Source organism: Brachycentrus maculatus, unplaced genomic scaffold (assembly GCF_059751285.1).
Source record: "Brachycentrus maculatus isolate JH-2025_06_01 unplaced genomic scaffold, ASM5975128v1 h1tg000324l, whole genome shotgun sequence".
Classification (NCBI taxonomy): Eukaryota; Metazoa; Arthropoda; class Insecta; order Trichoptera; family Brachycentridae; genus Brachycentrus; species Brachycentrus maculatus.
This window is the reverse complement of record NW_028281073.1, coordinates 220,347-247,561: the sequence shown is the minus strand read 5'-3', so window position 1 is coordinate 247,561 and position 27,215 is coordinate 220,347. Positions and strand designations below refer to the sequence as shown.

At 35.2% G+C, this 27,215-nt stretch overlaps 3 protein-coding genes across 5 annotated transcripts in view; 2 read left to right on the top strand and 1 right to left on the bottom strand.

The window, feature by feature from the left end:
- LOC148304337 (uncharacterized) overlaps positions 1-27,215 on the top strand; it is a 101,343-nt gene that overhangs the window by 27,752 nt on the left and 46,376 nt on the right. The window lies entirely within an intron of this gene.
- LOC148304342 (tetraspanin-1-like) lies at positions 7-24,015 on the bottom strand. Its single transcript, XM_088268485.1, has 8 exons — positions 23,907-24,015; positions 20,169-20,248; positions 19,947-20,045; positions 7,520-7,636; positions 6,408-6,482; positions 3,626-3,759; positions 2,320-2,428; positions 7-160 (listed from the first exon to the last, which is right to left on the bottom strand). The coding sequence occupies exons 2-8, from the start codon at positions 20,238-20,240 to the stop codon at positions 14-16; spliced, it is 753 nt and encodes a 250-aa protein (XP_088124611.1). The 5' UTR covers positions 20,241-20,248; positions 23,907-24,015; the 3' UTR covers positions 7-13.
- LOC148304343 (zinc finger BED domain-containing protein 4-like) lies at positions 9,165-14,654 on the top strand. Its single transcript, XM_088268470.1, has one exon. The coding sequence runs from the start codon at positions 9,565-9,567 to the stop codon at positions 12,667-12,669; it is 3,105 nt and encodes a 1,034-aa protein (XP_088124596.1). The 5' UTR covers positions 9,165-9,564; the 3' UTR covers positions 12,670-14,654.

The window sequence follows — 27,215 nt, the reverse complement described above, 5'->3', positions numbered from 1 at the left end:
TGGGTTATGGGTGCTAGGCCACCTTGAAGCCGCCGCCAGATCTAGCCACGTATACGGACGTCACAATCATAAGCAACGAGAAGGCGGCAAAGGAGAGGAACGCTATTAGAATCGGATGGCGGTGTTCTTGGACGTGGTTTACCATCTCATCAAAACAACCCTGAAAATAAACAGATTTATTATTATAATTTTATTTATTTATTTTTTTTTATTTGTTATTATTTCTTAAGTTAGCTTATATTAATAATAATAATAATAAACCCTTATCCGCACCCCAATGGTGCATAGGGCACTGCTTCATATGAACACAGTGTTATCTTGATCGTTTGACACACGAAGGAAAGGTGATCAGCCCTCCGCTTCAGGTACCAGTCCAGGGTAATATTGAATAAATATTACAGTGAAAAAATCACTTATATTTATTTGACCCCCCTGGGAATCTAACCCGGGACCTCCAGAACGGTAGCCGAGCGTGCTGACCATTACACTACAGAGGCGGACAGAGGCGTGCTGACCATTACACTAGCTTATATTACATAATATAAACTATTTTATACACTCAATTTACTACATCTACATATCGTAGTCGTACAGGAGAAAGTGACCAACTGACAAAATGTAAAATGTTCAGGAGGGCCATTTAAGTCACTATTGCTTGGCAAGAAAATAAACATCAATGCAGTTAGTCATTTTCAACAAGTCAATATATTATACTTCCTAGTTTAAAATCCTTTGGGATTTTTTTCATTCTTCATACATTCAGGGATCTCATCGTACGTTTATATTTGAAGTACTAACTTTGTGATTTTCTATTTTATAATTAAAATGTAACTTTGTTTTAAAATTACTAAAATTATTTTTTTATAACTTAATTATAATGTCTACCGGTTTCGACGCTAACCGCTTCTTTATCAAGACTGATTACTCAGTCTTGATAAGAAGCAGTTAGCTTGGAAACCGGTAGACATAATAATTTAAGTTATAGTAAAATATTTAAAGTGATTTTAAAACAAAGTTACATTTTAATTAAAGATTTATTATATGTTAAACAAATTTGTGAGGCGAATGTGGTTGGTAATAAAAGCAGAGGAAGACCGAGGAAAACTTGGTATTATGAAGTATTTAAAATCATCAAACAATCAGAGGCGTGCATTCTATATAGGCAGAAAAGCAGTGCCCACCGTAGATTACTCGTGTTTCATATTGAAACGCGACCAGTGCCTACTATGTATGCCTTATCCTAACCCAACCCTACTGCTTGCCCTGATTAAAAACTCCGTGCACTGCATATACAGTGAAACCTCTATCGTTTTTAAAGGGACGTATTGAAATAAACTATGAATGTGGGAAAACAATGAATGCGGGATAAAGAAGTCAATACACAAGGAGATACGATCGAGTAAAGATACCGTCCTCCCAATCTGCATAACCATTAGTAGGTGGAAATTTCAAGAATACAAGTTTTAGATGTTAATAAATGTATTTATTTAAAAAAAAAATACAAAGTTGAACAGAACCCAAAGATCTTCAGACCTCTTCTGCTGTATCCATCACACAAGCTTTCGATAGTCTGTATCCCACACGTTGAAATATTTTCGTCAAATGTAACAAAATTCAGAAAATTAAAAAAAAAACAGACAAATTATATCAAATATGTAGCATAATTCAAACGATGAATGCGGTAAAATGGTGGATAGAAACGATTGATGCGATCTATTTTTGTATGAAATGAATTTGGGGTAGAAGAAATAAACGACACATCCGGGAAAACGATTATTCGAGGAACGATAGATAGAGGTTTCACTGTATCTGCATATACAATCTATTTACAAAATTGTGCAAGGTTTTAATAATAATAAAACCCTTATCCGCACCCCAATGGTGCATAGGGCACTGTGTCATATAAACGCAGTGTTATCTTGATCGTTTACACATGAAGGAAAGGTGATCAGCCCTCCGCTTCAGGTACCAGTCCATGGTAATATGGAATAAATATTACAGCGAAAAAAACACTTATATTTATTTTACCCCCCTTGGGAATCGAACCCGGGACCTCCTTATAATTTGACCAGACAATTTATTCGTTTGTTATCTTGACCGTTAACACATGAAGGAAAGGTGATCAGCCCTCTGCTTTAGGTACCAGACCAGGGTAATATTGAATAAATATAAGAACACTTATATTTATTTTACCCCCCTTGGGAATCGAACCCGGGACCTCCAGAACGGTAGCCGAGCGTGCTGACCATTACACTACGGAGCCGGACAAGATGGTCAAGGCAAGGTTTTAAAATGTTTAAAAAAGATAAGGCTACCTACCTTCGTATAAGGATTGCATGTGGAGTCTGAATTTCCCTGATGAGGTTGACAGCACAAAGAAGGGAATCTGTTTCCAGATATCTTCTGATAGATGCTACCTTCAAAATCACTGGACAAACAAAAATGACGGTCATATTACGAAGGCTTTTACAATATTTTATTTATAAACTAACACACACAGGGCGATTGTGCACTACACGGAATTTCACCGTCCGGCACTTCAGTTAGCGTGATTAAACAATGATTAGCTTGTGCTCTTGTCCATCTTTCTTCGTATCGGTGCTCTTGATCGGTGTGTGAACTAGTGAACACATTATCAGGTATTTGATAATGTCCTAAGAAGACGAAACGCGTCACGTATTAACATATACATAAATAAATGTAGAATTCAATCCAACAAACCTTGTTTTATTTTGGATATATTACCCAACTATTTTTAATATATTTTATTCTATATATGTGTGCGTCCGCTACGCTATCAACACATGCATTTTACTAAGCAAGTAAGTGTAATATAATAATAATAAAATGTATAATAATAAAACCCTTATCCGCACCCCATTGGTGCATAGGTCACTGCTTCATATAAACGCAGTGTTATCTCGATCGTTTACACATGAAGGAAAGGTGATCAGCCCTCCGCTTCAGGTACCAGTCCAGGGTAATATGTATTGAAGAAATATTACAGTGAAAAAATCATTATTTATTGACTTGGCGTTTAATTTGTAGAACTCCATTTTAATTTATGTATTAATTTTAAATCAAACACAGATTTTTGAGTCTACCAAGTTGTATTTTATTAAAAAAAAACACATAAAAAATTATATTGTGACAATTGTTTCGCCTTGTTAGGGCATTATCAAACGAATGTGAAGATCAAATGGACTACGGTCCTTATGTAGCTATACAATTCCAAGTGACAGTTTTAACACGTGCAGCAATAATTTGATCTTCACATTCGTTTGATAATGCCCAAACAAGGCGAAACAATTGTCACAGTATAATTTTTTATGTGTTTTTTGTTAGTAAAATACAACTTAGTAGACTCAAAAAATCTGTGTTTGATTTAAAATTAATACATAAAAGTGAAAAAAAATCACTTATATTTATTTGACCCCCCCCTGGGAATCGAACCCGGGACCTCCAGAACGGTAGCCGAGCGTGCTGACCATTACACGACGGAGGCGGACAAAGGCGGCTTTAATATATTATATAGCTATATTTTTGGAAAATCAATTACATGTAATTTTTTTCACTATCCATCCCGCAAAATGGGAGTAATAAAAAAACTAATAAGATTGTTTACCTGAAATTATTGACTCCGCAACATTTCAGGGTTTGGAATATCTGGCTCCAGAGTCCACTGGGACTCTCTGACGAGGAGTTACCGTATTCCTTCATCATATGCTCCAGGAACCAAGATCTCCCTTTCATCTCCATCTACACAAAATGAAATGTTATAACTCTCTCGACTTGAGATAAAACATCTATGGTTTTTTATATGAAGGAAGATGGAAGTCTGAGCTTCTAAAGTCTGACTTGGTGAACGCTACATAAGTTTATTTATTTTTCAAAACATATTACAAACATAAGTCATATATCGTAGTCGTACAGGAGAAAGTGACCAACTACCAAAACGTAAAATGTTCAGGAGGGCCATTAAAGTCACTTTTGCTTGGCAAGAAAATAAACATCAACGCAGTTGGTCATTTTTAACAAGTCAATATATTATACTTCCAAGTTTAAAACTGCTTTGGGATTTTTTCAGGGCAATATTAAACTAGTAAGATATCAAATAGTCAATGATCACGATTTTGTAAAAAATGCACTAGGTCACTTTCTTCTGTATGACAACATATATCGCTCACTCCTTTCAAGAACGTTATAAATCAAAAAACTTGATTTTTCAGGAGAACGTTTTTAAAGTTTAAAAATATAATACAATGCATTAAAAATTAATATCAAGCCACTTATTGTCCTTTTCACCGTGCAACAGATCTTTTTGGGTAAAACCTGAAGGTTTTTCCTACATTTGAAAAATATTTAGTATGTTTTAAAAAATAATTAAACAATACCTTTTCTTCAAAATGCAAAAAGAACACTTTCTGCCCTGTAGCAGGTAAATATTAAGTTAAAATATGCCTCTTTTGCTGGGATATAGTACATTTTCTGGGCATTCTGAAAACATGCACAACTCAAAATTGACAATTTTTGATTTATGACGTTCTTGAAAGGAGTGAGCGATATATAATATTCCCGATGAGTAATTTCTATTTCTCATTTTGGAACATGGGAATAAGGTTAACAAGACTGGAACACAAATAATAAAGATACAAAAAAGATTTTTTTTAAATAACCAAAACAAATACATGGCAAAATAAAAAAAAAAACAATAAATAGGCATAAGAAGCATATTTAAAAGATATGTGTGTAAATGAGAAAAACATTAGGTAAGAAGTATATTTAAAATAAACAAATGAGAAAATATAAGGTAAAAACAAAATAAGAAAATATGACTAAACAATACATATATATATATCTTTCCATAAAGTATTTTTTCAGATCATTTATTTTGGATATCTGAATAGGTTCTATTCTATATATCGCTCACTCCTTTCAAGAACGTCATAAATCAAAAATCGTCAATTTCCAGTTGTGCATGTTTTCGGAATGCCCAGAAAATGTACTATATCCCAGCAAAAGCGGCATATTTTTAAATTAATATTTACCCGCTACAGGGCAGAAAGTGTTGTTTTTGCATTTTGAAGAAAAGGTATTGTTTAATTATTTTTTTAAATACTTATACTAAATATTTTTCAAATGGAGAAAAAACCTCCAGGTTTTACCTAAAAAGATCTGTTGCACAGTAAAAAGTTCAATAAGTGGCTTGGTATTAATTTTTAATACATTGTATTATATTTTTAAACTTTAAAAACGTTCTCCTGAAAAATCAAGTTTTTTGATTTATGACGTTCTTGAAAGGAGTGAGCGATATATATCTTTCCATAAAGTATTTTTTCAGATCATTTATTTTGGATATCCGAATAGGTTCTATTCTATATATGTCAGGCAGCTGGTCAATTTGGGTAAATGCAATATATTTTATGGACCTTACTCCAAATTTAGAAGTGTTTATCGGCTCCACATGTATTTTGTTATGTCCCCGTGTATTATGATTATGAATTGGCATGGTATTGCTGTGAGTCATTTTAAACATTATTTGAAGCATTGTATTTGTAATCACAGAAGTTGGAAGAATGACAAAAGGTATTATGTTAGTGCTCGAATAAATGCCTTTTACATCAAGTTTATAAAGTGATCGCTTAGGCCAGCCAAATGCTAGGTCGTAAGCCATAGGATTCTCAGACTTCCATCTTCTTCTTCTCTCTTCTCCATCTTATTCCTCATTATTGAGGGTTGTGACCAGTGGTGGGATTCAGCTGGAATTCGCACCGATTCGCTAAAACCGGTGTCTAAAATTTTTAGAGTTCGCCGAAACTGTCCTTAACCCTTTGTTGTCACACAATATTCCGATTGAGATCATGTCGCTCACTCCTTTCAACAACGTCATATATCAAAAAACTTTTTAAAGTTTAAGAATATAATGAAATGTATTTAAAATAAGTACCAACCCACCTATTGAACTTTTTACTGTGCAATAGATCTTTTTAGGGAAAACTTGAAGGTTTTTTTCTCCATTTGAAAAATATTTAGTATATTTAAAAAAATAATTAAACAATACATTTTCTTCAAAATGCACAAACAACACTTTCTGCCCTGTAGCGGGTAAATATTAAGTTAGAAATATGCCACCTTTGCTGGGATATAGTACATTTTCTGGGCATTCCGAAAATATGCACAACTGAAAATTGACAATTTTTATATATGACGTTGTTGAAAGGAGTGAGCGATGTATCAGAACATGCTCGGTTTACTTGTTCCGCCACGTTGTAAAAATATTTGAACTTCACGAAGAGAAAAAAATATTGGAAAGATTGTGTGCAAAAACATATGGGTGTGGGGTTCTGTTCTATCTGCCCACCTCTGCGGTAAGCAGCTTGATGGTTAGTTAGTTTACAGCGTCTTACCTCAGTTTTATACATGACAAGTCCAACACCAAAAGACAATTGCAGTAATATGCTGATGGATATGATTGCGGCGTACTGAAAAACAGGCAGTGTAAAATTAGACATGTCGCTCACTCCTTTCAAGAACGTCATAAATAAAAAATCGTCAATATTCAGTTGTGCATGTTTTCGGAATGTCCAGAAAATGTACTATATCCCAGTAAAAGAGGCATATTTTTAACTTAATATTTACCCGCCACAGGGCAAAAAGTGTTGTTTTTGCATTTTGAAGAAAAGGTATTGTTTAATTATTTTTTTAAATGTACTAAATATTTTTCAAATGGAGAAAAAACCTTCAGGTTTTACCCAAAAAGATCTGTTGCACAGTAAAAAGTTCAATAAGTGGCTTGATATTTATTTTTAATACATTGTGTTATATTTTTAAACTTTAAAAACGTTCTCCTGAAAAATCAAGTTTTTTTTATTTATGACGTTCTTAAAAAAAGTGAGCGATGTGTATGTATGTCGATTTAACAACAATCAAAAAAATTCTTGAGTGACAAATCTGTCTAGAATACATTTATTATAATTTTGAACCTTTATTATATTATGGATATACTGAATAAAATTTTATTTCACACTGAATAAAGATTTTATTTATTGGTAAAAAATCATTAGAAAGTATGGTATCCATAAGAACCCTACTCATTGCGAATAATGTCCTTGCATCTCCTTTGAATGATTAAGTCAGGTTTGTATGTCGTTATTTTCAGCACGTTTCCAGGTTCTCATCAATAATATGATTTCTCAGTTTGCTTTTAATAAGGTTTATGCTTGGAAAAGACTGTTTGCATGAATACATAAAGTTGAGGAGACATTCCGTAGATATTTGTGCCTGAGCCGCATTTAAAAGGCCACACTTTGGGACAGGCAAAAGCTAGAACAAGCGGCGTTTCAAGTCTCCCCTTTGTATCTCAGTAGGTACTGCACTTATCGAAGGGTTATTATTCAGAGCTTTACTCACAATATACAGAAGGCATTGGGATAGGCAAAAGTGGCGTTCCAAGTCTCCCCCTTTGTAGCTCAGTAGGTACTGCACTTATCGAAGGGTTATTACTTAGAGCTTTACTTACAATATACAGAAGGCAGGATCTCCATAGAAGGGCACCACAGCATCCTATTATACCAGGTAGAAACAGAAGACAACCGGCCATTCCAAGAACCATTGCATCAAAAGCCCCATTTGATATCTGCAAAAGAAAAGGATTATAATTTGGCCATTTTGAATAAGTCAACTGTTACTGAAGACGTTAATTATCTTTTTTATTTAAATCTTAATCATTTTAAAAATGTATTATTTGATTGCTTTCAACAAAACCGATATTCTTTCAGAGCGAAAATACATTATTCCGAATTCGAAATACGAAAACTACCAACTAGGATTCGGAAAACTGACTTGCAGTAAGGCTAATCACAGTCTCGCCTCTAGAGATGTGACTAGCGGAAACCATTACTTTTTCGGCTACCCAATTAGGTGTTATTTGTATTTTTTCCCAGATAATATTTCTTTCCAGATTACGATTTTGATGTCAAATATATTGTTAGCTTGAAATAGGCGATACGCATTAGAATTTGTGCACAGATTGACATCATTCGCTTTAAGTGATCGAATTCAAAAGTCGATTTTTTTTTGAATTACCTAACGTCCAAGTGACTCTGAAATCTAGCTACGGCTTATGCAACACCGTTTATCATGTCCATACTCAAGCTTCAACTTTATAAGTTTCATAGCCTATGCCTACTTGTGAGTGGATTTACTCTTTATGTTTAAAGTTACTATAATTTCATGTAATTCATGAGAGAAAATTCTAGGCAAAAACACTCGCCTTCAAAAGTCAAATTTAGCAACGATATATTTTAGAGAAGTCGTTATTTAATTCGATTGTCAAAACAAACACTTGATTTGACTCCTGATCAAAATACAAAATATCTTAACTTGTCAATAATACATAAAACAGCTCTGAGATTCCATAAGGAACATAACGCTTTAATTATGTAGATAAGGCAACTTGAACTATACTTTTAATCTTTTATTTAAAATGACTTTTTGTGGCATTTAAAACTGATTGTTAATTAGTGTTATAAGAAAAACAATTTATATTGTTTACAGAATAAAGGTAAAGTTAAATTTATCTACACCATATAGTCAAAGCGTAACCTTTTCACTGTACGTATTACTATCAATTGATATTTTATTTTTATGCTCGTAGCATGTCAGTTTTCCGAAATCAAATTACGAATGCACGAAACCGAAACAAAAACAGGTTAATTTTATCCAAACAGAAAATACCCAGAACTGGTAATTCTGTAACGTTCCATTCTGTACGTTCGATATATTAAATATCTGTTTATACACTAAAATGCTGTTCTCCGAAAATCAAATTTTGCTGATTTAAACGGCGAATAAAATAATAAAATGATTTGATATTTATAAATAAAATCTAGTAAAATCCCTTTATATGTAGTAGAGCATGTTACATCCGACATTTCTTCAGTGATTCATATTCCGAATTCGAAATACGAAAACTATAAAAATAGAATTCGGAAAACCGACATGCAGCAAGGCTAATCACATTTAGGTCTCGCCTCTCGCGATAGTCAATTCATGAGATAGCAATAGATAGTTACTTACATCCTCCTACACGTGAAAGAAAGAGACAAAAGCATACATCACAATTCTGCGTAAAAGTAGCGACATTGGTATTGCAACGTCTATAATAGTAACGGGCATACAATATTATTGTAGTTAGTCTGTGGAACGGGTTTAACCTCCAACGCCTTGGCGCGTTCTGAAGAACGATATATGCTGTTATTATACTCGGTTATTCATAAATAATGTTTATTTTCCGCTTTACAAATGACACGAACTGATTCAGTGAATGTTGTTTAGTAAATTATGCTTGTTGAAAACGTTTGTCGTGTATTTTGTGCGAGGAATCGCGAGATTTACAATCGTTCTGACGTTAGTTTATGGTGGAACGTATTATTTGACCGTTCGGGGACATAACGCTGTGAATATGGACTAAGAAAGTATTAGTGTTACTATATAGTGTTGAAAAAATGGTACAATCTTTTAGGATAACTGTTGCGAAGTATTTGAAAAAGTTTTCATTTCACTATGGTGAAAACGAGTGATATATGGAGTCATTTCTCGGTAATCGAGGGAGATACCTCGATTGCCCTGTGCAATACTTGCAATCAGGTTTTTAGGTCCTATTCGACTTCAAATTTGAAAAAACACCTCAAACGAAAGCATCCAAATTTTCCTTTGACCGAAGAAGAAATCGAGTATGAAGATGGCGGGATGGAAGCTCAGTACATGGAATTGGAAGACTATCAAATCGCAACGGTAGTCGTCGAGAATGAGGAAATAGAACAGGAAGTGGAGGACTTGCCTGTAATAGAGGGGACGACGAACGATGTCTTGGACTACTTCCGGAATCACGAGAACGGCCAAAAGGCGACGTGTACTCTGTGCCTTAAAGACGTCATTTATTCTTCGTCCATTCCGAAGTTAAAAAGGCACTTGGCCGGCGAGCACGGTAAGGATCTAGAGAGATCGGTCGCGCCCCCAGAAACGAATGACGAAACTACAAGTCGAGCCAAGCGAGGAAAAACGAGCTTTCTGTGGGCATTTTTCGATCCCCAACCCGGACATAAAGCGATTTGCAAGATCTGCCTCAAGACTCTGTCCTTCAAGTCCACGACAACCAATCTGGCCAAGCACCTCATGGTTAAGCATGGCGGCGGAAAGACGGACGAACCAATACTGGAAGAAGGCGAGCTACTAGCCGCCGAACATTCGGTACAAGACACCGACCCGACACCAAATGGTGACGTGTGGAAGCATTTCGTAAGCTTGCCCGGAGAAACTCGAGCGAAATGTACGATTTGCAGTTACATAGTAGTACACGACGGCGATGTTTCCAACTTGGAGAAGCATTTGGAACAGAATCACTGCTTTGAAGAAACGCAAGTCGCGATGGAAGAGGAGGAAGCCGCGGATCCCGAGGACGAAGACTGGATACCTTCGCCCCCGACCTCTCCGTCACCCTCGACCACGTCTGGCAAGATGAAAACGATCACCTATTTCGAGACGACATTGCGTAGGAAGACGAGCGCGATATGGAATCATTTCGAACCCATCGCAGGGAGGGAGGCGATTTGCAGACATTGCAAAAGAAAATTTTGTTACAAGTCTACCGTTTCCAATCTCAAGAAGCACCTGAACAGAAAGCACCCTGAGGCCGAGATGAATGGATACGGGCAGTTTTCCAAGAAAGCAAAAGAGGACGAAGAAAATGAGGACAACTGGATCGAAGGGAGGACGTTGAGTCCTATACCCTCTCCCGCTCCCGCGCCGTCACCCGACCCCATACCTTCTCCTGCCCCCGCGCTTTCTTCCACCCCCATACCCTCTCTTACCGCCATGCCCTCTCCTGCCGCCATGCCTTCACCCCCCGCCAAATCCTTTCTTTCCACCATACCCTCTCCCGCCCCTGCTGCGGAGCCAGTGCCCGAGAAAGTGGAAACCACATGCCAAGAGCTAAACTTACAGAGCGACAAATTATCTACATCTCTCGAAAACCGCAGTTATATTATCAGAATACCGGATCGTGTCGATATCCATTCCAAGCCCAAGTTGACTTTATACACCCCGAAAAATTGTGTTACCTTAGACAAGAAAGTATGCATCGAAGAAGCCATACTCAAGCTTTTTATTAACGATTTCCAGCCGTTTTCTATCTTAGAGGACACGGGCTTCCGGGCTCTTTTGAACGCGTGTTTCCCGGCCTTCGTTATCCCGAGGGAAAAATTCTTTACCGACTCCTTGCTGCCATACGTTTACAGAGGGCGCCGAACAATCGTCGAAACCGAAATACAATTCGCAAATACTGTGTGTTTGACCACGGATGTATGGAAATCCGCGACCAACGACACCTTTGTAGCAGTCACCGCGCATTATATATCGTCGGATTATGTTTTTAAAACGATGTTATTAGACTGCATTTCGTTGCTCAGTAACCCGACCAGTGCGACTATCGCCAAGGAACTGGACAAAGTCGTCGCGGAGTGGGATATTAAAGAAAAGGTCCTGATGATCGTGACGGACGGAGAAGCCAACATGAAGGAAGCCGTCGTTGGATCGCTCAGCTGGAGACACTTCAAGTGCTACGCGCACACCCTAAACTCGGTCGTAGAAGAATCCCTCGAGGAAATAAAAGACCTTTTGCTGAAATTAAGAGATATCGCCACGTACTTCGAAACGGACCAAAACGCCGTTCAAACCCTTCTCACCGTCCAAAAGAAAGCAACAGCCAGCCCGACGAAGTATCTCGAGTCGAAGAGATTAATCCAGAATATCCCCTCGCGATGGGTCACGACTTTCCAAATGCTAAATCGATTTGCGGAAATGAAACAATCGGTGAATCAAGCCTTGTTATTATTAGACACCGACATTGTCCCTCCAAACGATGAAGAATTCCAAACTTGCTCTCAAATTTGCGAAATTTTAAAACCTTTCGAAGAAGTTTGCAGAATCATGAGTCGAAGTCAACACGTTACGGCCAGTCAAATAATTCCCATGTCTCGGGGCTTGAAGATAGCCGTAAACAGGCTCCTTCAAAGGACCACTTACAACGAATGTTCGAGAAGGGTACTTTCGAAACTGCAGTCGCAATTGAGCGAAAAAATTCCTAACTTGGAGTTGGACGACACGTTCTCGATGTGCATGTTTCTTGATCCGAGATTCAAGCATTATTTCGAGAGCAAGGAAGCCGCGTGCAACACCAAACAAATCGTCATAGCCCTGGTGACTTCCATCATTGTAGACAAAGAGGATACCACCGCTCCTGAAGTCGTGAAAGCCGACCAAACAGACTCGAGCGGCCAGGATATTTCCATCTGGGAAGAATTCGACATGCTGACGAACAGCATAGTCAATCCGGCCGATTCGTTAAACACCTTGGCTCACTTGGAGGTAGAGCAGTACCTGAGAGAACCGGTTCTATCGCGAGACAGCAACCCGCTGAACTGGTGGAAGGATCACGACAATATGTATCCAAACTTGTCGCAGCTGGTCAGACTGAAATTCTGCGCGCAAGGAACTTGCGTACCTAGTAACACTCTGTTTTCCGAAAGGGGATACGTATTACTGGAAAGGCGAAAACATCAAAGCTCCCGAAAAATTGGCGAACTGATGTTTTTGAATGTCAATTCTTAAATCACTTTATTGTTACTGTTTTCAAGACAGTTTGCTTTATTGCTACTACTACTACTACCACCGCCACCACGCCGTTTCTCCGCAGGGGGAGGCAGAGAGGATGAACCCCACATTCTTCTAGTCATACATGCCCTCCGATAACGCAGACTTTTGACACCAACAGATTTTAGGTACAGACTGATCTGATAGTGCCAAGTCTTTTTCGGCCTTCCTCGTTCTGTTCCCCGCTTACATTCGCCAATTAAAAAAAAAAAAATTCTTGACCATGAGCTTACTTTCTTCTGCTATCTTTCTCCAATTTTCTCTGCAGACGGCGGTAATCGTCGATTTTTATTAAACTCCTGTCGAGTTGCTGACCATGCATAGTACGGCTCCAGAGTATCTAAAAAAGCTGTGAATTCTAAACGACTTCACCAATAGACGTCTCACGCTCTGATCAGATACAACTTATAATTATAAAAAAATGATCTCATCAGCTCTCAACCAGCGTTCTCAATTGCGAGCGTGCCTTTAATGTCGCGGGCCCGACGGCATGTAATGCTCTCACACTAGCAAGTTAGAAACAGTGAATGTGAGATATCTTTAAAAAAATATATTTACCAAATCATTTGGATAATATTCTTTTTCCCATAATTTTATAACGGATTTTTAATATATTTATTTTACAGTTTCATAGAAGCGCCCTTGAGGTAGTATTTTATGAAAATTGTGCTTTATTACATGTCGCTCACTCCTTTCAAGAACGTCATAAATCAAAAATCGTGAAATTTTTAGTTGTGCATGTTTTCGGAATGCCCAGAAAATGTACTGTATCCCAGCAAAAGAGGCATATTTTTAACTTAATATTTACCCGCTACAGGGCAGAAAATGTTGTTTTTGCATTTTGATGAAAAGGTACTGTTTAATAATTTTTTTAATATACTAAATATTTTTCAAATGGAGAAAAAACCTTCAGGTTTTACCTAAAAAGATCTGTTGCGCAGTAAAAAGTTCTATAAGTGGCTTGATGTTTATTTTTAATACATTGTGATTTCTTTTTAAACTTTAAGAACGTTCTCCTGAAAAATCAAGTTTTTTGATTTATGACGTTCTTGAAAGGAGTGAACGATGTATATACAAATTTATTATTAATTACTACAGGAATTTTTTATACTTGTCCGTTAGTATCGATTATAAAGGGAAAATAACGTGATACTAAGTTATGTAGATTACGTAACCGTTATTTTGTATCAAAGTCAAATTCGAGTGAATAATTTTCAAAAAAAATCTCTGTCACTTGTCCAAATAATTTTGTACAATTTTAAGAATGGAGACATTCGTGCAGTGTGTAGTTGACAAATTCGACAGATGCTTTAGATTACCACATTTCCGTTTATTATTATTATTATTATTATTAATCTGACTGTACTGCGTTACCGTCATAATACGGACATAGTCAATGTAACTAAAAAGAACGACTCTAAAAAAATAACTAGTTCTTTTTCTTAGCCGTTCTTGATTCGGTTTTTGGATTTTTTTTGTATCAACATCTTCATTTGTATGAATCATATTTTATGGTTATCTACAATATATAATAAAATATATTTTTGTTAAATTATCTAATATCCGCCATTATATAATGTCCGCCTCCGTAGTTTAATGGTCAGCACACTCGGCTACCGTTCTGGAGGTCCCGGGTTCGATTCCCAGGGGGGGGGGGGGTCAAATAAATATACGTGATTTTTTCACTCTAATATTTATTCAATATTACCGTGGAACAGTTCCTGAAACGAAGGGCTGGTCACCTTTCCTTCATGTGTAAACGATCAAGATAACACTGCGTTTATATGATGCAGTGCCCTACGCACTATTGGGGTGTGGATAAGGGTTTGAAGAAGATATAATATATAATATCCTATATACAAAGAGAATATGGAAGTCTGGACATTTACAGGATTCATGACCTGTTATCTGATTCTAGTTTGAAAAGATGGCGTTCCAATAAGCACGCGAAGTACCGATTAAAAAACTTAAGAAATAAGTATATATATATTTTTTTATTTCGAAACAAAGTCTATATATATTTTTTTTATAAGTCATATATATATAAAATTCTCAATATTATTAATATTTAAACCATTTACTTTGTGGTTAGTCATTTTTACTTTTATATTTTTTTACAAAAATGTTTGAAATGTTAGTATGTAACTAGTCACCGAGATTTTTGTCTACTGGTTTCGAGACGTACCCGTCTCTTCGTCAGGACAATTACTACATCAGCATGAAAACAATACTACACGTCACCACCATAGCACTATTCGCACACTTGTAACTGCACAAAACGAGTGTGTAATTATGTGTGTGTGGGCGTGTGTATATGTGGAATGACTTATACTATATGTGTATATGTTTTTTGAATGTAGTATATGATGAGAATTGAAATAAATGAGAAATATTTAATGATTTTTTTCATGGAAAATATAACCATTACAACATTTTGAGTGTGTCCAAATACTTGTTCACAAAATCTGGATTATCTCCAATTACAGGAGTTATTTTCATATTATTTTTTGACATCTCATCAAAGTTGAAGAAGAATATGGAAGTCTGGGCATTTACGGGGCTGACGACCGTCATAGGCTGGTTTAAGTGATCACTTTACACACGTGTAACATTCACCAATTCTACCCATTATTGACAACCACACTACTCAAATTCTTGGAAGTTCTATATATATGAACCAATTTAGAAACCTTGTTCTTGAATCAATAGAACTTCACTAGAGACATCTATTGGTGAGATGTAAAGAAGCTTTTTTAGTAAGCAGAAACTCTTATATTAGTATGTGAGATCCGAATCCTGGATTATATTCACACACATGAGAAACGCCAGAAAATACCATTTTCATTTTTATTATTAAGCTTATAATTTGAATAAATTATCTGGTCAAATTATAAGCTGTATAATTATAAGCTTATATATGTGTAAAGTGATCACATAAGCCAGCCTATGACGGTCGTCAGCCCCGTAAATGCCCAGACTTTCATATTCTTCTTCATCTTTGATGAGATGTCAAATAATAATATGAATATAACCATTACTTTGTGTTGTATAATTTTGTCGTCAGGCGATGTATGTTGTAAATAAAACATAAGAATAGTCGGGAAATGAAGTGTTTTGTAATTATTTTTTAATAAAATCGATACGTGAACTGAAATTGAGTTATAATTGTAGCTATTAGAAATTAATTTGAAATTACTGATGTGAATTTCTTCGACTTCAAGTATAGTCATGGAAAAATCTATGTTCTTTAGTTTATATATATTTATATATAGATATATATATAAATATATATATATATATATATATATATATATATATATATATAGTTATATATATATATATATATATATATATATATATATATATATATATATATATATATATATATATATATATATATATATATATATATATATATATATATATATATATATATATATATATATATATATATATATATATATATATATATATATATATATATATATATATATATATATATATATATATATATATATATATATATATATATATATATATATATATATATATATATATATATATATATATATATATATATATATATATATATATATATATATATATATATATATATACCACTACTACCATCACCGTTTCCCCGCGGGGGTAGGCAGAGAGGATGGAACGCCACACTCTTCTGTCCTGACATACACTCCTCGCCTCCTTCACATCCATACATCTAGTCATACACGCCCTCCGATTACGCAGACTTTGGACACCGCCAGATTTTAGGTTCTGATTCATCTGATCGTGCTTTTTCGGTCTTTTTCGGTCGTCCTTGTTCTGTTTTCCCTCTCACATTCGCCACGTATATTTTCTTAGTCATTCTCTCGCTATCCATTCGCTCCACATGTCCATACCACCGTAAAGAACTCTTCCTATCTTTTCAATTATTTCAGTTATATTTTTAAACCAAAACTAATACTAATACATGGCAAAATAAAAAAAAAACAATAAATAGGCACAAGAAGCATATTTAAAAGAAAAAAATGAGAAAAACATAAGGTTAGAAGCATATTTAAAATAAACAAATGAGAAAAAGTAAAAAAGGTGAAAATATAACAAGTAAACAAGTACATTAGCCATTTTCCAGATACGACATTATTCCTGGGCTCTATGTCGGCCGGACAATCACCCCTATTCCCCTATTCCTGTTAAATAATTCGGGATATCGCGGCAAGGCGAACTACATTAAAGAAAACGTATGGTGACCATTCAGTATGGGATAATTATTGCAGTTTAATAAATTGTGTAATCAAATTTGACGAATTTTCCTATAAAAAACTAACAGTATCCAATATCTATAACTAGTGGTGCATGGGCGTTCTATCCTCTAGTTAAATATATTGCCCAAACTGCGAGAAATCTAGAAATTAGAATCAGGGAATATCGCCGTGGACTTGCTAGTGATTATTTTTCAAAATTTTAGAAAATAATCACTAATTTAAATTATTACACTCAGTTACAAGGGTCAAATCATAGACTATATATCTCGGTTAAACTCAGTCCGGGCACATTATTGTAATATGTAATTATGTGTATGATTCATGTTATATTTAAACATCTCGACATAGATGAAGAAGAATACGGAAGTCTGGGCATTTACGGGGCTTACGACCGTCATAGGCTGGTTTAAGATTACTTTACACACGTGTAACATTCACCAATTCTACCCATGATTGACAACCACACTACTCAAATTCCTGGAAGTTCTATATATATCGCTCACTGCTTTCGACAACGTCATATTTAAAAAAAAATATTTTTCAGGAGATCGTTTTTAAAGTTTCAAAATATAGTAAAATGTTTTAAAAATAAATATCAAGCCACTTATTGAACTTTTTACTCTGCACCAGATCTTTTTAGGTAAAACCTGAATGTTTTTTATCAATTTAAAAAATATTTAGTATATTTAAAAAATAATTAAACAATACCTTTTCTTCAAAATGCAAAAAACAAAACTTTCTGCCCTGTAGCAGGTAAATATTAAGTTAAAAATATGTAGCTTTTGCTGGAATAAAGTACATTTTCTGTGCATTCCGAAAACATGCAAATCTAAAAGTTAACGATTTTTGATAATGTTGAAAGGAGTATGCGATATATGATCCAATTTCGAAACATTGTGCTTCAATCACTAGAATTTAACTAGAGACATCTATTAGTGAGATAAAATGTGTATAATTAATTAAATAAATAAACTGTTGGTCACCCCACGTCCAGGAAGCATTGCATGCAGCTCCTTTGTGAACTATTGCCAAGTCTGGAGTCGTTTGCTTATTTAAAATTTACCTTCTAAGTCTCAGGGGGGTGTAGTTATATAGTTAATGACCTTTCCCGCACCTACCAGGTCACGAATATCAAAACTGAGCCCGAAATGACAAAAGAGTCTGTCTTGGTGCCAGCAGTGAAAATATATGCTGAGATGTCTTCATATTCTTCTTCTTTTTGTAGATCCTAAGGATTTGTTTGTGCCTCCGCATGTCGCTCTTGGGATTTCGACTCCCAGCTGTCTTTCCATCTTATCGGAGGTCTGCCTGGAGGTCTGCGTCCTTCAGGGTAACCTTGAAGGGCGATACGTGGAAGTCTGTCTTCTGACATTCTGTTTATATGTTCCTTCCAGTATCGCCTTCGTTGTCGTCCCCGCCTCACGATATCCTCCGTCTTACACATGCTCCGGATGTCGGTATTTCTTACTCGGTCTCGCAATGTGTTTCCGGTTATGGATCGGAGAGTCTTCATCTCGGAGGTTCGAAGCCAAGATTTTGTTCTAGAAGATCTGCTCTTGCCTCTATCCATAAGTGGCTATTGGTCGAACACATGTTTTGTATATTTTCATTTTACTTTCTATTAATTATATATACATGTAAATAACTCCCGAGTGGAATAACCAAGATTTCGTGAACAAGAGACATTAAAAATACTGTGAATATGAACTGGCCAATATATCGCTCACTCCTTTCAAGAACGTCATAAATCAAAAATCGTCAATTTTCAGTTGTGCATGTTTTCGGAATGCCCAGAAAATGTACTGTATCCCAGCAAAAGAGGCATATTTTTAACTTAATATTTACCCGCTACAGGGCAGGAAGTGTTGTTTTTGCATTTTGAAGAAAATGAATTGTTTAATTGTTTTTTTAAATATACTAAATATTTTTCAAATGGAGAAAAAACATTCAGGTTTTACCTAAAAATATCTGTTGCATAGTAAAAAGTTCAATAAGTGGCTTGATATTTATTTTTAATACATTTTATTATATTTTTAAACTTTAAAAACGATCTCCTGAAAAATCTAGTTTTTTTTTTTAAATTATGATATTCTTGAAAGGAGTGAGCGATATGAGTATAGTCAGGTCTTTTTTTAACCCCACACATACGAACGTACGTGATACGCGCGGTTTTTCTTCACCATTCCGCGCTAACCCGTATGACCTACGCGCACGAGAAAATATCTGTTCCAAACATATTTAATGCGTACCGGATACACTGACAAATTTTTGCCAGGTTTCATACCTGACAATATTTTGTGACAACAAACGTTGTGATTTTTTGCTTGTTTATAAAAAATATACCTGAATATAACCCGAAGGTGGTTAAATAAAAAAGGTTCGGGAACTCACTAAAAAAGTATTCAAATATCGTTTAAATATTCATTATAAATAAATTTAAATATATGTAAATATATATATATATATAAATATATATATATATATATATATATATATATATATATATATATATATATATATATATATATATATATATATACATATATATATATATCGTGGTAATATTTTTCTTTGTAAATTGGGTGTAAATAATATGTAAAGTGGGTGTATAATAATAAAATAAACAATGTGTTGCTTTGTAACTAAAGTAATGACAATAAAAGTTTATTCTTAATTAATCTTTACAATATTTTTCTATCTATCTGATTATGACAGTTCACAATATTATATTTTTTCTATCCGATGTCTTTTGTTTATTCAGTGCGACGCATGCGACATCTGGTGGTAGATTTGTACTATTTGTAGGTACTTAATAAAATGTATAGGTAAGTACCTAGGTATTTTATTACAGTACTTGAACATTTAAAAAAACATAAATTGCAAATTGATGATAATAGGGAATTTTGGAAAGGAGGTAGAAGGAAATATTGTATTTTATTATTATGTAGGTACTAGGTAGGTACTTACATTAGCGAAAGCTGCGTCTATTTCTTTAAGTATTACATACAGACTGGAGGGATGAAACGCTGTCCAAACGGATAGACTGAAGAATACCACTCCTACTGTCTGAAAAATAAAAATAAAATAAAAATAGATCTAGCCAAAGAATGAATAATTTACTAGAAATATTTTTCTGTATTTTTTTTCAGTGTGTTTTTTCGAAATCGGAGTTGAGTGCATTTTATTTACCATGAAAGCAGAGTTGACTAAAACCAGCAGCATCCTCGCAGTGTTAGCGCCGCATTCAATGGAGTTAGTCATACTTGAATCTGTAAAAAAAACTAATAATAACGTATAAAACACTTTTTTTTCTTCCTTCGTTCTTTCTCGAAAGACATGTTGAGGAAGACCAAAGAAAACATGGATGCTGCAAAAAGATAACATGATTTGAATTCATGGTCTAGGTGACGTTGTATATGACAGAAGGACCTATAACCTGAGGACGAGGAGAGCTGACCCCGACAGTCTACAAATTAGATAAATTGGGATGTAGCCAGGAAGAAGATCCGCATCAAATGGTGCTTAGGGCACTGTATCATATTGACGCAGGGTTATCTTGATCGTTATTTATATGAAGGCGAGATGATCACTCCTGCGCTTAAGGGACCAGCCCAGGGTAATATTAAATAAGTATTAGAGTGTAAAATCACAAATCAAATACTATACCATCAAATACTCCCCCGGAAATCGAACCTGGGAACTCCAGCACGGTAGCTAATCATTACGACACGGAGTGTTTTTAATGTAAGTTTCTTATATAGTTATACTTTTATGTATATGACATCTTAATTTTAATTTTTTGATTACTTAAGTGAAAACCTGTAAATATGATTTAATTTTTTAAATTTATATAATGTTATTTTTGTATATGTTATAGGTTTTCCAATAAATAATTAATTAATTAATTAAAAAATATACATGAGTATATATATATATATATATATATATATATATATATATATATATATATATATATATATATACATATATATATATATATATATATATATATATATATATATATATATATATATATATATGTGTGTAATATAATAATAATAAAACCCTTATCCGCACCCCAAAGGTGCATAGGGCACTGCGTCATATAAACGCAGTGTTATCTTGATCGTTTACACATGAAGGAAAGGTGATCAGCCCTCCGCTTCAGGTACCACCAGTCCAGGGTAATATTGAATAATCACTTATATTTATTTTACCCCCCTTGGGAATCGAACCCGGGACCTCCAGAACGGTAGCCTAGCGTGCTGACCATTACACTACGGAGGCGGACGGACACTACGGATATATATATATATATATATATATATATATATATATATATATATATATATATATATATATATATATATATATATATACACACATATGTATGTGTGTGTGCGTGTCACACTGTCAACACGTGTATGTTACTAAGTGCAGTTTTGAATTTATTTTTATTTACATTTTTTCATGAATTCGTATCAGCTGGGAAATCGCTAATACGGGATTTTTTCTAAATCGGGATTATACCGTATAAGTATATGAATATCATCTCAATAGTTTTACGTATACATTGACACAGATAACAGTGCAGCAAATCGATTTAATATCAGTGGATTTTTCTCAATGACCTAATTACACACTGACCTACTTGGGGCCTTTATGATATATAGTGTACCCTCCCTATTATGACACCTAGGGGTACATTTTTCATAGACTCAATATCACACGACATAATTTTCGACAAGTACAGTAACTCCCCCTATAACGCTGAGATAGGTATCGCGTTATCGGAGGGGACGTTGTAGGGAAGTTCATTCAAACCCCCCAATGGTGCATAGGGCACTGCATCATATAAACGCTGTGTTATCGCGATCGTTAACACATGAAGGAAAGGCGATCAGCCCCCCGCTTCAGGTACCAGTCCAGGGTAATATTGAATAAATATTAGAGTGAAAAAATCACTTAAATTTATTTGATTTGAAAGTGATTTTTTCACTGTAATATTTATTTAATATTGCCCTGGACTGGCACCTGAAGCGGAGGGCTGATCACCTTTCCTTCATGTGTAAACGATCAAGATAACACTGCGTATATATGAAGCAGTGCCCTATGCACCATTTGGTGCGGATAAGGGTTTTTTATTTATATTTTATATAAATTTATTTGACCCCCCCTGGGAATCGAACCCGGGACCTCCAGAATGGTAGTCGAGCGTGCTGAACATTGCACTACGGAGGCGGACTAAAACTATAGGGAAGTTAATGTTTTTAAATTGTATTTCAAGTTTAAATGATTCATTAGTAATTTTCGGCAGTAAAAATGTAAAAATACAATTTAAAATACTTGTCCTTTATACAATTTCCTAAGGCAGGGATGGCGAATTTTTCGAAGGCAAATTTTTTTATTAACTAACTAACTAACTAACTAACCATCACGCCGCTACCCCGCAGGGGTAGGCAGAGAGAATAGAGCGCCACACCACTCTGTCCTTGCAAACATTCTTCGCCTCTTCCACGTTCATGCATCTCCTCATACATACCCGCCGATTGTTACGACTCCTCACCTGACCACTTTCAAGTATTTGGCATACCTGATCGTGCCACGTTTTTCTAGGTCTTCCTCTGCTTCTTTTCCCACTAACATTCGCCTCATAAATTTGTTTTACCGTTCTTTCGTCACTCATTCGTTCCACACGTCCAAACCATCTCAACACGCCTTTCTTAATTTTATCGATAATGCTTATCTCGGCTTTACATTCCTTCCTTATTTCACTATTCGCACATCCATCATACATCGTTTTGTCGCACATTCTTCTGAGAGATCGCATTTCGACTGCATTCAGTCTACTTTCATCCTTCTTTTGCCAACTCCTTTTTTTTATTCAATATTAAAATACGTCTCGTGCCACATGCCATGCTTATAAAAATGCATCAAATATTTGTGTAATTTAAGATTTCAAAAAAAAATAAGTGGACATCTCATCAAAGATGAAGAAGAATGTGGAAGTCTGGATATTTACGGGGCTGACAACCGCCATGGGCTGGTTTAAGTGATCACTTTACACACGTGTAACTTTCACCAATTCTACGCATTATTGACAACCACACTACTCAAATTCTTGGATGTTCTATACGCCACGTGTGCACGTGTATAATTCATTCAAACCATTATCCGCACCCCAATGGTGCATAGGGCACTGCATCATATGAACGCAGTGTTATCTTGATCGTTGACACATAAGGGAAAGGTGATCAGTCCTCCGCTTCCGGTACCAGTCCAAGGTATTTTTGAATAAATATGAGAGTGAAAAAATCACTTATATTTATTTGACCCCCCCTGGGAATCGAACCCGGGACCTCCAGTGCGGTAGCCAAGCGTGCTGACCATTACACTACGGAGGCGGACAAAACCAGCCTATGATGGTCGTCAGCCCCTTAAATGCCCAGACTTCCATATTCTTCTTCATCTTTGATGAGATGTTAAAAAATAAACTATTAATGAACGAAGAAAATACACATGGCTATTTAAATACATATGTAATATAAGAAATATTAAATATGCTATAATTTTTTTAACTTAGTGTGTAGTTTTATGCGCTAGGCTACCATGCTGGAGGTCTTGGGTTCGATTCCCAAGAGGGTTAAAATAAATATTAGTGATTTTTTTATGTAATATTTATTTAATATGACCCCGGACTGGTACCTGAGGTGGAGGGCTGATCACCTTTTCTTCGTGTGTTTACGATCAAGATAACACTGTGTTTATATAATACAGTTCCCTATGCACCTTTGGAAGCGGATAAGGGTTACATGAAACTTTTGTTTGAGTTTCAATTTTTTTTTTACAACTTTATAAAGTTTTCCCATTCTTTCATTCGCCTCATGAAAATCTCTAATTTTATATATTAATACTGTGTATATTTACCTTATCAGATCATATTTATTTATTTTTTAAAGTTTATTTAATTTAAATCATCAAGTATTTAACGGAATTTCAATTTTCGGAAAAAATTACGAACGAATTATACTTGATAAGCGATTGAAAATGTCAGACGCGCGACGCTCATGGCGTGTGAAGCTTTACTGAAGGGAAAATACAATTTTCTCTTAGCGCGTACAGACAGCTGCTAACGTATATATATATATATATATATATACCTATATATATGGGGTAACTGATTACTAGCAAGGGAGAATTTGATTAAAATGGCCACATTTTAAGTGTGTCTAAATCGTCGTTCACAAATCTCAACATAGATGAAGAAGAATGTGGAAAATTTTGTATATTAAAAGCATTGAAGCACCGACGTGTATTCAAGTTTTCAGTCAAGATTTTCAACACAGCTTTCAATCACGAGTACCTACTACTTTAATAAATAATAAACAAAACCCTTATCCGCACCCAAATGGTGCATAGGGCACTGCGTCATATAAATGCAGTGTTATCTTTATCGTTTTACACATGAAGGAAAGGTGATCAGCCTCCGCTTCAGGTACCAGTCCAGGGTAATATTGAATAAATATGACAGTGAAAAAATCACTTATATTTATTTTACCCCCCTTGGGAATCGAACCCGGGACCTCCAGAACGGTAGCCGAGCGTGCTGACCATTACATAACATAATTTTTCTCTTGTAACCAAAGCTTCGTTGATCACATTTTGTTTTCCTTGAATCATGGCATCTCTTGAATGCTAATTTCTGTTTATTGTTCAGGTTATTTCAAGTATCGCTCACTCCTTTCAAGAACGTCATAAATCAAAAATCGTCAATTTTCAGATGTGCACGTTTTCGGAATGTCCAGAAAATGTACTATATCCCAGCAAAAGAGGCATATTTTTAACTTAATATTTACCCGCTACAGGGCAGAAAGTGTTGTTTTTGCATTTTGAAGAAAAGGTATTGTTTAATGATTTTTTTAAATATACTAATATATTTTTCAAATGAGGAAAAAACCTGTTGCACAGTAAAAAGTTCAATAAGTGGCTTGATATTTATTTTTAATACATTGTATTATATTTTTAAACTGTAATAACGTTCTCCTGAAAAATCAAGTTTTTTGATCTATGACGTTCTTGAAAGGAGTGAGCGGTATGTATAATTCCAGTGTATGTTTGGCTCGTTAGCAGCGTTGCCAATGCCAATTTTCAAGATTCCCCGAAAATATAGGTCAAATTTCAAATTGGGGAAAAAATGTACCGATTCCCCACAAATTTCCCACATAATTATCCCAAGGAAAAAACCTGTTTTCGTAAAAAATCGGAAAATCCATTAAAAAAAATATATATTTATATATTTATTTATTTTTTCAAAACATATTACATACATAATTATAATAATAAATCCCCTACCGCACCCCAATGGTGCATAGGGCACTGCTTCATAAAAACGCAGTGTTATCTCGATCGATTACACATGAAGGAAAGGTGATCAGCCCCCCACTTCAGGTACCAGTCCAGTGTAATATTGAATAAATATTAGAGTGGAAAAATCACTTATATTTATTAAACCCCCCTGGGAACCCGGGACCTTCAGAGCGGTAGGCGAGCATGCTGACCATTACACTACGGAGGCGGACATAAGTCATAAATATACTTATATATAATATTCCCGATGAGTAATTGCTATTTCTCATTTTGGGACATGGGATTAAGGTTAACAAGACTGGAACACAAATAATAAACTTACAAAAAAGATTTAAAAAAATATTAACGCCGTAATTTGGCTTTTACATAGAATACATAATAATTAAAAATACATTACACACGTAATAAAATTATATGTTGGTGAAGTGTCGCTATTAAATTAATAAATATTGTCGCTAAATTAGACAGGTAGGGCTACATCCATTTTTGTAGTATGAGATAGAGATCGCCGAGCAGGAGATGCCCGGCATAGTGGCCCTCAGGACTAGGGCTGGGGAGGACAAGCCGCTCAAGAACGCCAAGGTATAGCAAGAATGCAAACATCGGGATATCTGTGTATGGTGTGTGATGTGTTCCATTCTCATCTAGGTTTGCCATCTCTAAGGGTGTTAAACAGGGTTGTGTAATGTCTAACTAACTAACTTACTAACCATAATACCGCTTCCCGGCAGGGGTAGGCGGAGAGAATCGAACGCCACACCACTCTGTCTTTGCAAACGTTCTTCGCCTCTTCCACATTCATGCATCTTCTCATACGTACCCGACGATTATTACGACTCCTGACCCGGCCGCTTTCAAGTATTTGACATACTTGATTGTGCCATGTTTTTTCTCGGTCTTCCTCTGCTTCTTTTTCCAACTACATTTGCCCCATAATTTTGTTTAACCGTTCTTTCCTCGCTCATACGTTCCACGTGTCCAAACCACCTCAACACACCTTTCTTAATTTTATCGATAATGCTTATCTCAGCCTTGCATTTTTTCCTTATTTCATCATTCGAACATCTATCAAACAACGTTTAGCCACACATTAATATACATTTAAATTCATTTAAATAAGTATACATTTAAATTTCTTTTCTACCATTAGTACACATTTGTTACCCGAAATGCTACGTGGGAAATGGTTAAAAAATATTGATTTTAGCTATCGTAAAAGATATTATATATTTCAATAACTAACGATCAATCTGTCCGATAAATTTTTAAACGGTAAAATTTTGAAATGCCCGCATTTTCACCACACAGTGCCGATCCCCATAAATGGATCATTGCCAGACGGGAGGAATATGTAATTTAACATACTCAACCTATAAAGGATTGTATTAGACTCGTGAAGTGTTTAAAACAGTCTATATTATCTATTCTGCAGCTGTCTATTTCACAAACGTGAAATCTGATTGACGTACGACGCTAATTTCAAAAATTATAACATCTTCCGATAGGGTGATTCATTTTGCGCCACCTGTTTTTTAAAAGCGCCAAAACACACCTGTAAATGTCAGTTACCCCTTTCGCGTTTAATACGTTTACGCCACTCTGGATTAACTGTCTTTTCACGTACCTACAATCAAATCATTAACTTTGCTAGCGCGCGATACTAAGGCGCATTCGAGCGAAATAATCCAAAAATATCGCATAGCAAAATGACTCATACGCCCACGGCCATAGAAGTCAATTTCATATAAAATTTATTGAAAAAGTAACTGTTTTTTCTCCGTCAACAACCTTACATTCGTGCCTCCGTCTCGAAATAAAAAAAAAAAAGAAATTAAAATGAGTACTCCGCATAAAAATGTACAAGTCAAA